The sequence below is a fragment of the Natator depressus genome, chromosome 1 (assembly GCF_965152275.1).
Source record: "Natator depressus isolate rNatDep1 chromosome 1, rNatDep2.hap1, whole genome shotgun sequence".
NCBI classification, from domain to species: Eukaryota; Metazoa; Chordata; order Testudines; family Cheloniidae; genus Natator; species Natator depressus.
The window spans coordinates 287,523,305-287,541,067 of NC_134234.1; the positions used below are offsets into that span (position 1 = coordinate 287,523,305).

General features: G+C 43.0%; 1 protein-coding gene across 1 annotated transcript in view; it reads left to right on the top strand.

Annotated features, from left to right (window-relative positions):
* PPM1H (protein phosphatase, Mg2+/Mn2+ dependent 1H) overlaps positions 1–17,763 on the top strand; it is a 207,071-nt gene that overhangs the window by 128,385 nt on the left and 60,923 nt on the right. Inside the window, exon 4 of the mRNA XM_074942136.1 lies at positions 7,152–7,264. Coding sequence (XP_074798237.1) covers positions 7,152–7,264 — 113 coding nt within the window. The remainder of the gene's footprint in view (positions 1–7,151; positions 7,265–17,763) is intronic.

A 17,763-nucleotide genomic window follows, 5' to 3' on the forward strand; every position in this document is an offset into this window, starting at 1 on the left:
ATGCCCCTACTCTACTTGCGCTACACTGATGACATCTTCATCATCTGGACCCATAGAAAAGAAGCCCGTGAGGAATTCCACCATGATTTCAACAATTTCCATCCCACCATCAACCTTAGCCTGGAGTAGTCCACACAAGAGATCCACTTCCTGGACACTACGGTGCTAATAAGCGATGGTCACATAAACACCACCCTATACCGGAAACCTACTGACTGCTATGCTTACCTACATGCCTCCAGCTTTCATCCAAACCACACCACACGATCCATTGTCTACAGCCAAGCTCTACGATACAACCACATTTGCTCCAACCCCTCAGAGACAAACACCTACAAGATCTCTGTCAAGCATTCTTACAACTACAATACCCACCTGCTGAAGTGAAGAAACAGATTGACAGAGCCAGAAGAGTACCCAGAAGTTACCTACTACAGGACAGGTCCAACAAAGGAAATAACAGAACGCCACTCGCCATCACCTTCAGCCCCCAACTAAAACCTCTCCAATGCATCATCAAGGATCTACAACCTATCCTGAAGGACGACCCATCACTCTCACAGATCTTGGGAGACAGGCCAGTCCTTGGTTACAGACAGCCCCCCAACCTGAAGCAAATACTCACCAGCAACCACACACCACACAACAGACCCACTAACCCAGGAACCTATCCTTGCAACAAAGCCCGTTGCCAGCTGTGTCCACATATCTATTCAGGGGACACCATCACAGGGCCTAATCACATCAGCCACACTATCAGAGGCTCGTTCACCTGCACATGTACCAATGTGATATATGCCATCATGTGCCAGCAATGCCCCTCTGCCATGTACATTGGCCAAACTGGACAGTCTCTACGTAAAAGAATAAATGGACACAAATCAGATGTCAAGAATTATAACATTCACAAACCAGGCGGAGAACACTTCAATCTCTTTGGTCACTCAATTACAGATCTAAAAGTGGCAATTCTTCAACAAAAAAAACTTCAAAAACAGACTCCGAGAGACTGCTGAATTGGAATTTAATTTGCAAATTGGATACAATTAACTTAGCTTGAATAAAGACTGGGAGTGGATGGGTCATTACACAAAATAAAACTATTTCCCCATGTTTATTCCCCCCTGCCGCTGTTCCTCAGACATTCTTGTCAACTGCTGGAAATGGCCCACCTTGATTATCACTACAAAAGGTTTCTCCCCCCCGCTCTCCTGCTGGTAATAGCTCACCCTACCTGATCGCGCTCATTACAGTGTGTATGGTAACACCCATTGTTTCATGTTCTCTGTGTATATAAATCTCCCCACCGTATTTTCCACTGAATGCATCCGATGAAGTGAGCTGTAGCTCGCAAAAGCTTATGCTCAAATAAATTTGTTAGTCTCTAAGGTGCCACAAGTACTCCTTTTCTTTTTGCGGATACAGACTAACACTGCTGCTACTCTGAAACCGTAATTTTCCTTGCATACATTGTTGCAGTGCAGGAAAGCCCTTTCTTTCATAACATAGAAATGCCTTATGTAGCAATGTGGGCACAATTCGAGGTCACGTTTCATTTAACAGAGCATGGTGACTTTGGCAATCTCAGTAGTAAAACTTTGCGCTCTCGACAGAAGTTGTCCCTGCATCTACAGTTGGCTACGTGAGTCACTGTCAAGACTGAAAGAAAAAAAGATGGTCATTTTTTCAATGCATCTGTTTGCAGAATTAGTGGTGTTTATGAAAGTGCAGGCCATATTTACACATCGGGGGACTCTATCCTGGGAAGCCGTGACTCCGAAAAAGATTTGGAGGGTCATGGTGGATAATCAGCTGACATGAGCTCCCTTTGTGATGCTGTAGCCAAAAGGGCTAATGCAATCTTTGTTATGTATAAACAGGAGTATCAAGTAAGAATAAGTAGGATAATATAAACTCCCATATTTGGCACTGGTGCAACCATTGCTGAAATACTGTGTCCAGTTCTGGTGCCCACAATTCAGGAAAGAATGTTGATGATAAATTGGAGAAGGTCCAGAGAAGAATCACGAGAGTGATAAAAGGATTAGAAAACATGCCTTACAGTGATAGACTCAAGGAGCTCACTCTATTTAGCTTAACAAAGAAAAGGTTATGGGGTTACTTCATCGCCGTCGATAAGTATCTACCAGGGGAACAAATATTTGGTAACAGGGCTCTTCAGTCTAGCAGAGAAAGGTATAACAATCCAGTGTCTGGAAGCGAAACAAATTCAGATGGGAAAGAAGGTGTACTTTTTTAACAGTGGGGATAATTAAACTGTTGGAACACTTTACCAACAGTTGTGATAGATTCTCCATCCCTGGCATTGGATATTTTTCTGAGAGAGATTATCAAACAGAAATTAATTCAGGGAAGTTCTATGGCCTGTTATGCAGGAGGTCAGTCTAGAGTGGTCCCTTCTGGTTTTGGAGTCTAAACTATTAAGGGCCAGATTCTCAGTCCTGGTCAGTGCAAGGCAGCTTACATAGACCTAACTGTGAGTGCCTACACTAAAGTGTCACTCCCACCGATGTGACTTGCACGCTGCGCCCACTAAATAACTCCACCTCCGTGAGAGGCGTAGTGCTTATGTTGGTTTAATTAGGTCAATGCAGTGTCAGTGTAGACACTGCATTACATACATTGACTTTAGTGGCTTCCAGGAGGTGTCCTCCAATGCCTCAGCATGACCACTCTGGTCACTGTTTTGAACTCCGCTGCCCAGCAGCCAGGTACACTTTCCTCCCCTTTAAACTCCCCTGAATTTTTGAAATTTCTTTCCTGGTTGCTCGGCATGGAGAGGTCACCTAGCAACTGCCCAGCTGACCATGCTGGCTACACGCTGCAGACGCGCTTCTGCCTGGAGTACACAGGAGGTGGTGGATCTGTGGGGAGAAGAGGCTGTGCAGGCACAGCTCTAATCCAGCTGTGCAAACATCATTATTTACAAGCTGATCACTCGGGGCATGGAGGAGAAGGGCTATAAGAGGGACCCACAGCAGTGCCGTGTGAAAGCCAAGGAGCTGCGACAGGTGTACCAGAAAGCCAGGGAGGCTAACAGGCATTCTGTGCAGAGCCACAGACCTGCCACTTTTACAAAAATCTGCAGGCCATCCTTGGTAGAGACATCACCACCACCCCCAAGAGCACCATGGGTACTTCAGGAAGCCCAAGTCACAGGCCCCAGCTGTGAACAGTGAGGAGGAGTAGGAGTATGGAGGACAGGGGATCCAGTGGCATGTCAAGCCAGGACCTTCTTTTTGACTCCTGGACAGTCCGGACAGTCCCTACAGTCCAGCACAGGTGAGCCTGATACAAAGGAAGGAGCCTCTGGTAAATATACTATTTGCTTTGATATTGCAGGGACACATCCATTCATTTACTTTTTTTTTTTTTTTAAACTTATGCTGGAAGAGATAGTGAAATCAACAGTAGAGTGAGAAGCAGACAGCAGCTCTACTTCCCCTCTACAGTTAGGCAGAGGGGGTACTGCAGAATAGTTTTTGTGTGCACCGGGATGTCCCATGAATCCTTCATAGAGATCTCAAGGAAACTTTTGTGAAGGCAGTCTGCAATCCTCTGCCTAAGATTTCTGGGGAGGGCTGCCTTATTTCTCCTGCCATGGTAGGACACTTTCCCACACCACTCAACAATTATTTCAGTAGGCACCATTGCAGCATGCAGGCCAGCAGCATATGGCCATGATCTGCAGCTGGATGCCTGCAGGAGCTGTTCCCTTTCAGTGGAAGTTCAGCTAAAATCCCCACCACCTGTGAAAAACAGTGCTAGTATTCAGCTCAGTTGTCCTATACACATATACTCATGCCCATGAACTATCCCTGCCCCTTATTTTCCCAACTTACCCCCTCCCTCTTGGGCTGTACTCACCATCACTGGGACTGCCACTCTGCTTTATGAATTCCAGAAAGAAGTGAGAATGTTGTGTTTGCAACTTGTGTGGATAAAAGGGAGTGAGTTCAGTATACCAAGTTTCAATTTATCTTGTGAATACACTCACAATAGTACCTCTGTGCATGGTATCTTTTGCAGCTGGAAATGTGGTCTTGCAGATCTCTGCATCTGCACCAGCAGAGCGGTACAGCCAGATGAGGAGGAGAAGGAAGAGGATGCAGGACAGCATGTTCCAAGAGATCCTGCAAACCTCTGCTGCTTTGGATACCCTTGTGGACAGCATGGACAGGGATCGAGTGGAAAAGAGAGCAGAGAGGGACATGAAGCAGCAGATGCTAGCACTTTTCAAGCAGCAAACAGAACATGCTGTAGACTCTTGTGGACCTTCAGTTTCAACAGTTCCATGCTCGCCTCCCTCTGCAGCCCGTAGAGAACTGCATTCCACGTGGCGTCCGAGGCCCCTGCACTATGCCTACTACTCCACCCTAGGGGAGAGTGCAGGCAATCACAGCAGCACGTGCACTGACCTGTGAGAGACATGGTTGGTGTACGTGTTTGTGAAATGGAAATGACTGTTCTTTCTCCTTTAACAGTTCTTTCCCCTGTATTTATAAAGTTTAATTCAATTATAAACATGTCTGGTTGCATGGGTTTATAATAAAAGTCTATTTATGGAAACTTAATTCATCTTTGTTAATTTACAGCATATGCTGGTTGGGGCTGACATCATTCACAGTTAATAGCAATAGGTGCATATGCAATGTTATATTGATGCACACACGGCACTCATTACAAGGTTCATACTGGGGTGCCAAAAAGCAATGCAAGGCAGAGCACGTTAAGACAGCACGCATTACTGTGGCTCAGTATTGAAGTGGTATTTCCAAGCCTCCATGAGCCGTATAGCTCCACGTTGAGCTCTTCTTAAAGCTCTGGTATCTGGCTGCTCAAAATCAGCAGACAGCCGCTTCACTAGGGTGGAAACTTCTCTCCCTTTGCTTCACAAATATTATGAAAGACACAGCAGCCAGCTATAACCATTGGGATATTTTCTTTCACTGAAGTCTAATCTCATGAGTAGACCGTGCCAGTGGCCTTTCAAACAGCCCCAGGCACATTCAGCTGTCATTCTGCACCTACTGAGCCTGTAGTTGAAGCGCTCGTGAGCTTCGTGAGCCACAGGAGTAAGGGGTCACTATTAGCATTTCAACATCCGCAGTGATAGGCCTCTGGACTGGAAAGAGAGTCCCCGCTTGCAACTTTCTGAACAGGCCTGTGTTCTTAAAGATGCGTGTGTCATGCACCTCCCCTGACCAGCCCACGTTGATGTTGGTAAAATGTCCCCAGTGATCCACCCGTGCTTCCAGTACCACACAAAAGTAGCCCTTTCTGTTGGTGTACTCTGTGGCAAGGTGGTCTGGTGCCAAAATAGGGATGTGTGTGCCATCTATTGCCCCACCACTCTTCGGGAACCCCATTTCTGCAAAATGATCCACTATGTCCTGCACGTTGCCCAGAGTGTCAGTCCTCTGTAGCAAGATGTGATTAATGGCCCTGGATGCTTGCATCACAGCAACCCTCCTGGTGGTTTTCCTAACTCCAGTTGATTCCTGACTGATTGGTAGCAATCTGGCATTACAAACTTCCCCACAGTGATCGCCATTTCGTTTTCCACTGTCAGTGCAGCTCTTTTTATGATGTCACTGACCCGGAGGGCAGGCGAAAGCTCTGCACGCAGATCCGGAAACATGGCCTTGCACATCCCAACAAGGGATGCACCCACCGCTTGTCATCCCAAACCTGCATGACAATGTGGTCCCACCAGTTAGTGCTTGTTTCTTGGGCCCAGAACCAGTGCTCCACCATCTTAAGCTGCTCTGTGAACACAGCCAACAACCTTGAATTATTTCTTCCTGTGTCCCACACCAATCTAGCCTCTAAGGAATTGTCATGTCGCCCAAGGCTCCTCTGCTGACACTGCAAATACTGCAGGATCAGACATCCCTTACTTGCAACACTCATCACAGTAGTACAGAGCTGTGCAGGATCCATGCTTCTCCTCACTCAGATGGCATGCACACAGGTGTACGGGGCTTTAAAAAAGAGACGGGAAACATTATGAGATGGAGAAAACTGTATTATGGACTGTTGAAATCATGTTTCCAGGCACCCCTGTGCACCTTGTTTGCCCCCATGAGGCATTGCAAACCCTTCCCAAAACACCCTGCACTAGATGGTGGCAGGTTGCACAGTGAGATAGCTATGCACAGGTGCACTGCTCTTGGCACTTATATCGGTGCAGGTAGTGAGGATGTGCACTGCTGACACGAACATAGTGTGGACACACAAAAATGATTTAATTACTGTGGTGTCTGCACATGGACATAACTTATGTCAACATAATTTTGTAGTGTAGATCCTCTCTGAAAAATCAGGCTCATTGTAGTAATCCCTCTTTTGCCTCATAACAAATACTTTTGAAGTCATCTTATTAAAACAAAGTAAAACATAAATGCCAACATCCTTACAAAGCACGTGCACGACAAACTGAAAATGGGTAAGGGAAACAGACATTGATTTCAGATTTTAAAAGGATCATTATAAAAAGCCAGGGAATAAAACCATTTTAATGTACTTGGAAATGCCTTGAAAATCCACTTTAATATATGAGTTAAAATTATTTTGATGGTGAAAAAATTCTGCTTCCTTTGCAATACTCTGTAGCTTGCTAAAAATGCAAAAATCCATGGGGGGTGGAGGGATATCAACTTAAAACTTGTCTATGGCAAAGTGATATAAAATAGGCATTTTTAGCGTATGTATGTGTGTGTATGTCTCTGACAAAAGACTGTATAAGATTTGATTTCTTTTGGGTTTTTTTCCTCAACATTGATTTGTAGGCAGTAACAGAAATTGTGACTGTAACAGGAACCAGAGTGTCATTCAAATATTAGTCAGAGGATGGCCTCCTTGGGTAGCACTACACTTCATTCTGCTGTGCCTTGCATGATATTAACCAGGTTACTTTATCCAGGGAACAAACGGGATTGGGCCCTATATTCATTGCTCTTTGATGTTCCATTTGTTTTCCTGAATATACAGTTGTGGCAGCAACAAATAAACAAACTCAACAGGACTTTTGGTTTAGGAATATGAATATGTAAGGTTTTAATGAAAATCTTCTCTTCCTAAATGCCAGTTGCAGAGTTATTTTATAAACTCTCTTCTGTCTTCCTTAGGATTTACAAATAGAGCGAGAGAGGACTGTTTACAGTATATCTGGTGGCTGCACAGCCCTTGTTGTTGTGTATATGCTGGGGAAGCTCTACGTGGCAAATGCCGGTGACAGTAGGTAAGCAAAGCGGATCTCTAGGGGTTTTTTGCCTAAAAATAATAATTTCCTTTGCAACAGGCAATTCGCAAAGTAGCTCAATGCGGCCCTGATCCTTGATTAGAATGCATCTCAATTCAAATAGTAGTAATATACCTTACTGTTTATATTGAACAGTTGCAATAAGTATTTAATAGAAACTAAAACTAATATAAGCCTGCTATTCAGAGAGGAGTGATGTTTAGAGAAGTTCAATTTTCTGCTGTTCTTATTAACAGTCTCTAAATGACTCAATGGCTCTCCTGCAGTGTGAAATAAAAAATCATTTACTGTGTGTTCTAGTGCAAGTTTTGTATTAACCACTGTTTGAAATGGTTTCGTGTTTCTGTTTATGAGAATTGAAAGAACTGTTTGAACTAGAAGTTGCTATTGTCCCCCAGCCTAGGCTTGGAGGATCTCCTAGCTAATCCTTGATGGGTTCAGAGCCAGTCAATTATGACAGATTTGGTTAGTGCTTTTGTAACTGGGCATATGAACAGGTTAGGCTAGAATTAAATAAATAAATAAATCCTGATTCAGATATTCATCTACCCCTCAGACTGAAACTTGATGGACTCCTCGGAAGTTCAGGTCATTTAGCTAACCTCTTTTATTTAATAATGATGATAATTATTATGAAATGTTGGCCACTGGAAATATCACAGAGAAAAAGCTGTTTTTCCAGTCTTCTAAGTAAGTCAAAACCAACAGCATACTGGAACTCTCTCTCTTTCCTCCCCACACGACCCCTAGAGAGAGAGAGAGAGACTGTTCTTGTAGGTTTCAGGTCTTTTTGCTGTTTGTGTGGCAGCCCTGTCATATTGGGAAAGAACAAGCTGAGAAAAGTAGGAAGGAGAAGAAGGCTATTCTCTGGGTGGTATGGGGCAAGACTTCATAGGCCTGAAAAGGGGAGTAGACAGCCCTAATTTTAGACAGAAAGCCATTAAAAGAAGAAAAATATATATGTAGACTTCTGTGTGTGCACATGCATGCTTGTGAGTATATATTTTTCACAGTTTCATTATGTATATGCACCTATTAACAAAGATAGTGAGAGAACAGCTGTAGTGCTGCTCAGAAGCCTTAGATTTTTAAGGAGGCAGCAGGCCCAGAAATCTCACAGCTAGCAAGAGTAATCTCTTGTGCACGCTGTCCCAGTTCTCTGCATGCCAGTGCTATGATTCTTCTTGATGTTTGTAGACACACATTGAATTAGAAACAAGGTATTGCATGCTTTTCTTTTGAACTACTCATTAATTTAATGTTGATAAAAGACACTAAAACGTGAAGCTCAAATCCCCCTTGGACACACAGCAATCAAGTCAAGGTGAAGGTGCACCAGGGTGAAAGTAAGCCGGTATGGGCCAGCACAGCGTACCGGTAAAATGTGGCCGCCGTACCGGCCCATACCCAGTTGACTTGAAAGCGCTGCTACGGCAGTGCTTTAACGTCACTGCCCCTTTTGCACCCCGCCTCCCGTTGGCTGCCCTGCTTAAAGCGCTGCTGCAGTTTTAATATTGTTGCCCCTTTTGCCAATGGGGGCAGGGGGGTCAAAAGGAGCAGCTGCCCTGGGGCCAGCAATTTAAAAGGGCCCAGGGCTCTTCAAATCGCCGCTGGAGCCTTGGGCAGCGTGGGCCAGGCAGTGTGGATGGGCTGGCTGGGGGATGCTGACCCCAGCCCCGCCCCTTCTGCCTGATGCCCTGCCCCTTGCCTTACCAAGTGTGGGGGTCAGTGTTAAGGAGGCCAATTCAATTAGGGTGGATGTGGCCCATTCCCAACAAGTTTACAAGAAGGGGTCCTTCTAATTGAATAGCAAGGCAACTCCCATCTTTTCATGTGCTGTATATTTATACCTGCTTACTGTATTTTATACTCCATGCATCTGATGAAGTGGGTTATAGCCCACAAAAGCTTATGCCCAAATAAATTTGTTAGTCTCTAAGGTGCCACAAGGACTCCTCACTGTTTATACGTACCAAGATGGATCTAATTTGAACAGACTCTCTTGTCCTGAAATAAACAGACTTGAAATTCAGTGCAATTTCAAAACAGCAGGGGTTTACAAAGGTGGGTTTTAAAAGGCTTTCTGGTATCCTAGAAACAAGGTATATGAAGGAAACTGTTACTATCACAATGAGAATAAGGAAAGACTGCGTGAGACTTGAATAATAATGGGTTGTGCAGTGCTAACTACACCTCAGAGTTATGTCTGTGGAATTCAGTTTAACCACTAAAGCTTCTCAAATCTAATCATTTCATGCCATGTACCCTGGCACTGTTGTATAGCAGCTGTCCCTTTGTAGTTGATATGTAATTACATCATGAAAAGACTTTAATTACCATATTACTAAATTACCAGCAGGCAGTCCTCTGGTACAGCCCTAGCTCACTTCTGCATGGACTTCTAGGCTTACCCAAGCTGAGCATTTTCAGTTGAGGGTGGAAGGGAGGAAACCTGTGCTAATTCTAGGTTTTGTGATGTACTGTTACAGAGCATGATATTGCGGCCTTAGCAGATAATGCTAATATCAATGATATAATTAAATTTTTTGCTAACCAAGGAGTCACAGTTCTACAGTTACTGCACATGATAGCCGCATCCCACTAAAAATGAGGTGACATCTTCACAGTCTGATAAACTACTGAGAGAGCCACTTCCACTCTCTAATTGGTGGGCCTGATCATTCTTAGATTCTGTCATAAATATACCTTCTTGTACAGTGAAAATCTATATCTGAACCTTGGCCAAAGATTTTTAATGTGTGTGTCTCTCTCTCTAAGCTAAACATCAGCCCACTTGGCACACTCTCTCCTCCATGGGGGAAGGGAAAATGAAAAGAGTCTTTTAGTGCTTTCCTTTTAAAGGTACAGGTCCCAAGGTCAAGCCATCTATTTGGTTCCCTTCAAACATTGTGTGAAATGAGTGCTGGCAGGAAGGATATTCAGCAAAGTTCATGCAAGGTTATCTGGGTAGCTGACTGCAGGACTATTGATCTTGTATTCAATAAATAAAGTTTCCAATTTATATTGGTCTCAGTCTATGACATTGCACTTTGCATACCAGTGTGACATACACATTCTGTAGTCATCAGGCCAGAGTATCTGAAGAGTTGCTTTGTAAAAGACAGTAAATGTTCACTGCTCACTTAATTCAAATAGAATTAATTGAATTGTGTATTGTTAGAGTAACTTCTAATTTTAAAAAAAATAGTAAGTCTTGTTAAATTTGTTTTGTCTTAGCTTTGGTAGGTTTTTTTGTTGTTGTTGCTGGGTTTGTTTGTTTGTTTTTAAGTCAGTCAGTAGTTTAGCGCACATAATAGAGGGCTAGTAAACCAGGAAATGGACAAATGTTCTTTGCTGATTACTAGCCAAGTACAGTGCAGGCTAACTCGGTGTAACAGTTGCCCAATGTCATTCCGGTGACTCTTATGTGATATGAAGAGATTTAGCCCTCTTTGCCACAAAAGTTCCTTTAGTTTCCATGGTGGCCCCAGCATGGATCTACCCATTTTTATCAGAGAAAGCAAGTATCACCATTTTGTGCTGCATTATATGCAGTGGTGCTACAAAGTCTTTCAACAACTGCACTTTTATCACTCCATTGAGAAACAAAAGTCAAGCTGATTGGTTTCCCCACAAAGTCCCCAAACTCTGGCTAATCTGCAAATAGATTCTTGAACTTTTTTATTTGTGTGCAAAAGAAAGGATCAAAGCAAGGGATGAGAATTTAAAAGGCTTTCACAAATTTGGAGGGTCATTGGACTTGACTTTGCTTAATCAGATTTTCTTACTGATATTTTGTCTTGCTCCCCCACCCCCCACGTTTATATATGGAGGGCTCTCTCCTTTTTAAAATGTTGGGCATACCTAGATTTCCGGGAAAAAAATCTTCCTTTTTCTAATGTACTTCAGATAGTTGGATGACAGTAATGTGCTGGTTAGCTGCTTTACACAGGGTATTCACATTTGGGTTAAGAATAATCAATCTCACCACTGTTTGAAACTAAGTGTGTCGTATCCCCACTTCTTGCCATTCACAACAGAGGAGAAAAATAAAATAATGAATACAATGTTGAAGTCGTCTTTATTACTGGTTGAAGCTGAAGCTACCTTCTCCCAATACCAACTTTGGATCTCACCGAGTTTCCTCTCCTTTCCCTTCTGGGTCACACCTGCTTGCTCTCATTTCATCACTGTAATCATTAATAGTCCTCAGAAGAGGAGTTCACTTTTAGAGTTAACGGTTGTACAAACTAGATGAGAGAGGCAGGGAAGCACCGTGCTATAGTGTAAACAGAATTTTTAAAAAGGGAGAATTGAAGGAGTAATAATCCCAGGTCGTTGGTGTGGTTCACTGTGACTGCACTACTCAGGACAGTTTTAGCAGCATGATTTTTCCTTCTATCTACATGCCTATTTAAAAATAAAGCATGGGGAGGCAATTTGCCTAGCCTCGTAGTATTTTTGTTTTACTCTTTACGGTTTATAATTAGGACCCTACCAAATTCACAGCCATGAAAAACACGTCACGGACCGTGAAATCTGATTGTCTCCTCTGAAATCTGGTCTTTCGTTTGCTTTTACCCTGTACTGTACAGTTTTCGTGGGGGAGTCAAGCGTTTCTCAAATTGGAGGTCCTGACTCAAAAGGGAGTTGCGGGGGGGGAGGGGGTCACAAGGTTGTTTTAGGGGAGGTTGCAGTTATTGCCACCCTTACTTCTGCACTGTCTTCAGAACTGGGTGGCCAGAGAGTGGCCGCTGTCGGCCAGACACCCAGCTCTGAAGGAAGTGCCCGGCCAGCAGCAGTTCACAAGTAAAGATGGCAATACCATACCATGCCACGCTTAGTTCTGTGCAGGTCTGCCTTCAGAGATGGGCTCCCGGCCAGCAGCCGCTGCTCTCTAGCCACCCAGCTCTGAAGACAGCACCGCTGCCAATAGCAGCGCAGAAGTAAGGACAGCAATACCACAACCTCCACTACACTAACCTTGTGACTCCCCCACAACTCCTTTTTGGGTCAGGACTCCTAAAATTACAACCCCGTTAAATTTCAGATTTAAATACCTGAAATAATGACATTTACGATTGTTAAAATCCTATGACCGTGAAATTGACCAAAATGGACCATGAATTTGGTATACCTGTATACTTATTTATAATAGTATTTAAGAAACCTGTAAAATAATCTTATCTTTCTCTTCTGATTTTTTTCATTCCCTATTAGCTAATCTGGATTTACTTTGTCCTTTTTATTAATGATTAATCTGCATGGCTGTCTTAACCTTCTTATTTATGTACCACTATAACAATAATAATAATCAGCAATAATAATCATACTTCCCTTTTGTAAAGCACTTTGGGATCTATGGACTCTCAGAGTGAAGTATCATTATCCCTATTTTATGGGTTAGGAGATTGAGACTCAGAGAAATTATCTGACTTGTCCAAGGTCACATACTGTGCTGACTCAGCAAAAAATCCACAAAGCATTTGGAATAGCATCCGTGCTTAAGTCTTCCTGCACGGGGAGCAGAAGAGATCTAAGTCATTTATACTGTGTAAGCCTTTTTCTAATTAGAACCTTAAAAATTTCTAGGTGACAGGATTGTGCCTTTTCTTTAAAATCTATGGCTATTTAGAATCTTCAGGATGCTCTCTTACCAAGTTCATTATTAAAAATAGCTGTAGGTCCTATTTTGGTCAAACTATCTGTGCCCTTTTTAGATTATTGAACCTTACTGGGACCACAACTGAGGTGCAAAAACCACTGAAGATACTGAAACCTTCAGTTGCCTAGCTGGCAACCAGCAGCTTCAGCCCATCCAGCTCAAGTGAGTCTGTCAGCAGACTGGATTGAACCTACCCTTTTAAAACAAAGCTGGTGTTTAAAAATAAATTTTAAATTTCTCTCTCTGCTCCAGCTACAGTCTGATGTGCAGAACAGTCTGTCTTCACTCAGCAGAAAGTCATGGAAATAAATGTACTGTCATTCACACTGGGAACATAAAAGCAAATCCCATATTCTCTCCATTTTTTCTTTTTGCCTTCCTTGCTTTGAAAGCCTGGCTTGTATGCATGTGGGAGTCACTGTTGCTCCCTGTTTTCCATCCTCTTTGTGCAAGGAGAAGTTAGAATTGAAAAAGAAAGGTTAAAAAGAACAGCAGCAACTTCAGGTTTTACACCATTTTATCCTAATGAAGCTGTTGGAAGTGATTTTGAATAATACCATAATTGGCTATCCTCCTTTAATGATTACTTTAATTTAAAAGTAAATAAAATATTTACTTTATGACAAGAAATAAGCCTTTACATTTAGTGGTGAGAAAGCAGAGACTTTCCTGATCTCAGTGGACAATGAGTTTCAGAAGACGGGTGCATTATATCTAACTGAGTGACTGCCTACAGTGATTCATTTTGCAATGAAGAGGCACAGAGGCCTGTATCAGCAGGTCAGGAGAGTTAAAGAGAAAGGAATTGGGGTTAAAGACAAAGCTGAATGAAAAAGACGACTAGAGTCCATCCCACGCAAGGATTCCTTTGAAGAAAAGCAGCCTTCTTACCTCTTCTCCGAAGCTCATTCATTTCTATGAGAGGACTTATATTACGTCCATAGCCCTCTAGCAAGTGTTTGTGGCATTGCAAACAGCCCTGCATACTTGGTAGTTTGTGTAAAATGGGCCTTTAGTCCTGACCATCCTACCTTCTTCCATACGCGAACTACTGGCATTGCAGGTTATGTGGAAGTGGAGGGTACATTACTTTTGCAGTAGCCTCTGGGGATAGGCTAGCCACTTTCTGTTTGTTACCAGCTCCCAAAAGGCATGCATTTTCTTGCTTTCTTGCTCATGGGATTTCCTTCTTATTTTTTTTTTTAAAGCTACATTAGCCACTGTAAATGGAATCACTCCCTATTTATTTATATTACAGTAGCACCAACTGAGATTGGGTTCCCATTACATTAACATTGTATATGTACATAGTAGGAGAGAGAATCCATGCCCTGACAAGACAGACAAATGATGGGAGAAAGGAAGTTTTCTCCCCCACTTTATAGATGGGGAACTGATGCAGAGAGAGGTGAACATCATACAGGAAGTCTGCGGCACAGCTGAGAACTGAATCCAGGTCTCCCAATGCAGTGCATTAACCACAAGACTATCCTTCCACCTGTGTCTTTTTGACAGATCACACAAAGGAGGCTCTTGTGGATTCTTCCTAAATATTTTCAGAACCAATGCTGAGGCATATCAAGTAGGAGAGAGTCTAGAGGGAAGCTTTCCAGATTCACTTGGAGTGTACCTCAAGTCTGTTGAGAACCCTGCTTTGCTGGAAGCCTCTTTCAACTTCTCCTGGCCCTTGGACTCCACAGGCTTTTCAGGTAACTTAAGAAGTTACAGCTCATCAGCATCTAGCTAAAATACCTTGAGTCCAGTTTCTAGTTTCCTAGAGCTTTACTAGAGACAGAGGTTCCTCATCAACTCTGAGTGTGTATATGTGCAGGAACCCTAGATGAAAACTCTTCCCATAAGATCAGGCAGATATTATTGCCAAGGCTATGTCAAGGAATGGAGACTTCCACTGAGATGAGATGAGATTACTTGTTTAGGTGGGTTGTCACGCACATCGGTGTCTCTGAGATATCCAGTCCACTTACCAAGCCTTTGGACTCCCGCTTGGTCGTCTTCCATCCACACTCATTGCAAGAGCCATCCTACTGATATAGAGGTCCTGTATCCAATCGATATGCCCCTACCAACATAGCCTACCCTCCCTCAACTTGTCTTCAAAAGGAAAAACCCACTTTAGGCGATGTACAACCTCATTTTGTTTCCTGTCTTTGAATGTCCAACCATTTGATATCAATATATTCACTTCTATGGTGTAGACATACTGATTTCCTTTCTTGTGGCTGGTCAAGTCTCTGTTTCATATATTAAGATGGCTCAAATTACAGTTTATACACTCAACTTTATTGGCATATTTTTAATCACAGAGAACTGGTGTCATCTCCCGCTATTTGCACCAGGCAGCTTTGGTACAATGCCAGATATCACTCAGGAGAGCACCGTTGTCAGCCATCCTATGTATTTAAAATCCTATGAATTTTAAAAGTAAATTCTTTCACTTTTGTAGCTCTCTGCCTGTGAAGTGTGGCATGATCCCCTCACTCAAAGAAGCTAGACCCTGTGTTCAATGCTGTCTGCTACGATATTACAGGATGCTTTAAGCCTACCCATGTCAATAGCCTATACATCCTTGCAGGTGTTGCTCTTCCTGATATACTCCAGGAAGTGTCTAGTAGAGTCGAGTCCACAAGCAATGCACAGATCCAAGATGTCTGCTATATGACATAACACCAATGTGGAGTCAACTGAAGTCACAACAAAGCTTTCTTGCCACTATTAAACCTCTAACGTGGTCACCCAACCAAACAAGGGTTCAGTTATGGCAAATGAGTAGAGAACGATCCTGTAGCCTGTGCGCTTTGGCATCCACAAGTCAAGCACCTTCCACACAGTACAGATTAGCCCTGGTCTATCTAGCATAGCCTTAATTGACTCTGCACTGGAGTTGACTGGTCTAGGGAGGCAGTGATTAGGTGGGACTACATCATTGACCCTAGTACCTGTGACTGTGGCAGAGAGCCTCAAAATATGAAGCATCTCCTGAAATGCCAGCAGCTTGAGTGTGAATGCTCTTCCAGTGACCTGGTGGAGTGCAGTGATCTGGCAATTGCATGTTCATGGGTGTGAAGGAAAGCAGTGTGAGGACACAAGTAGCAGCAGCAGCAAACCTTGGTCCCACTATTTGTTTTAAGTAATCAAATTGGACAAGGATCAAAGCTGAAGCAAGGAGTCCAGATGAATATGGACAATCTCTTCCAAGCTGAGATGAACGTCATCAGAAGAATACCTCCAGGGAGCAGCTTTTGCAATCAAAAGGCCAGTGAGACTAGCCTGGAGAAGACTCATGCTGAAGAAGACAAATTCACTATTGGAATCATTTTCAAAAAATCTATTAATTGTGAAAGGCAGTCTGAATTAGTCAGCCTGTGTTGGATAGTGTACTTGCAGAGTTGACTATGGTTCATGCAGATAACGTCTATTGACCTCAGCCATAATTATTCATTCTGTATACCTGCATGTATACCTGCATACAATCCTGGTATAGAAGTTGATAATCAAACTCTGTATAACTTCCCAGACACCTTCCCTTCAATTCCAACAACTTCAACTCCTGGAGATTCCTGCTAAACCTCTGCACACAAGAAATAACCAAGGCAAAGTGCGGGACCCACAAGCTAGGAGTCCCCTCTTACTGGTGTTGATAGGTGTTGATGGACAAGGGGAGTTCAGTATGAAAATCCATACTCATTATTCTCTTTGGCAGTGAGAAAGCCGATCAACTCAGGTGTTAGTATGAATGAGGAAAAAGCCCTCCCATTGAAATGCACAAGGACTGCTCCTCTACTGCAAACAGCTTCTACTTGGCTATTGTTGTTCTGCATTAAAAGTAGTGTACATCTTTTTGTAAAAACCAGCCAATCAGAATAGAGGCTTTGAAATGTATTAGCAACCCTTATTTTGTCCAGAGTGCCTTACTTTACAAGTAGTGTGAAATAAACATTCAAAAGTAAATGTGAGTAAATCATACAATTTGAAAGAAAATAATTTTGTATATTGTGCTGTATACTTGTGCTTAGGGAGGTCTGCTAGACTTATAAGCTCACCTCTTCCACAGAATCCATACAGTCGCAGAACCATGTGGCTTCTCACTGCAGTTCTCTTACCCTGGGAATGCAGAAGGAAATAGCTGTATATCAGATATATTGAGGGGAAGGAGGGGACTCTATAGCAGATGCCTTCCTCTTTGGTTCGTTGGTGAGCACTCCCCCTGCCTGTTTCAATTGGCTTTAACCACTGCATAGGGAGCTAGCCTAAGAGGTAATGGAGGGGCCAGGAGCATGTACTCCCTATCAGTGAGAGTTACTGTAAAATAAAAGCTTTTCTGTTCAGTTGAAAGAGAAATTATCCAGTATTTGTGATCGGTATATGAATAATTATGTATGCCAGGGTTAGGTCTGATGCTGCCACTAAGGAATGTAAAGAAACCCGGGTTGGGAGGTTGTGAAATGAGAGTAGATGGAAAGCAAGAGAATTTCATCTGCTCTAACTCTTCCTGATTCTGTGTTTTGTTGATTGTATGTTATGCTCGTGGGGGGCATTGAGAAGAGAGGAGGAATTTGCAAGCTTGTCTGATCTGAGTGGGTGAAGCCTCCAGTGTAAATGGAACATTCTTGTGGAATTGTGGGAGTTTTGTTATAGTCTTCACTGGGACCAGGATTTCACCCCCCTGTGGGTTTTGATAATGGACATGTCACCATTGGAACTCATCCTTGTTAACCGCTAACTACATTTCACACCGTGGTCTATTTCAGTGTCCTGCTGGGTCCTCCTTAATCTGTAAAATTATAGAGCTGGT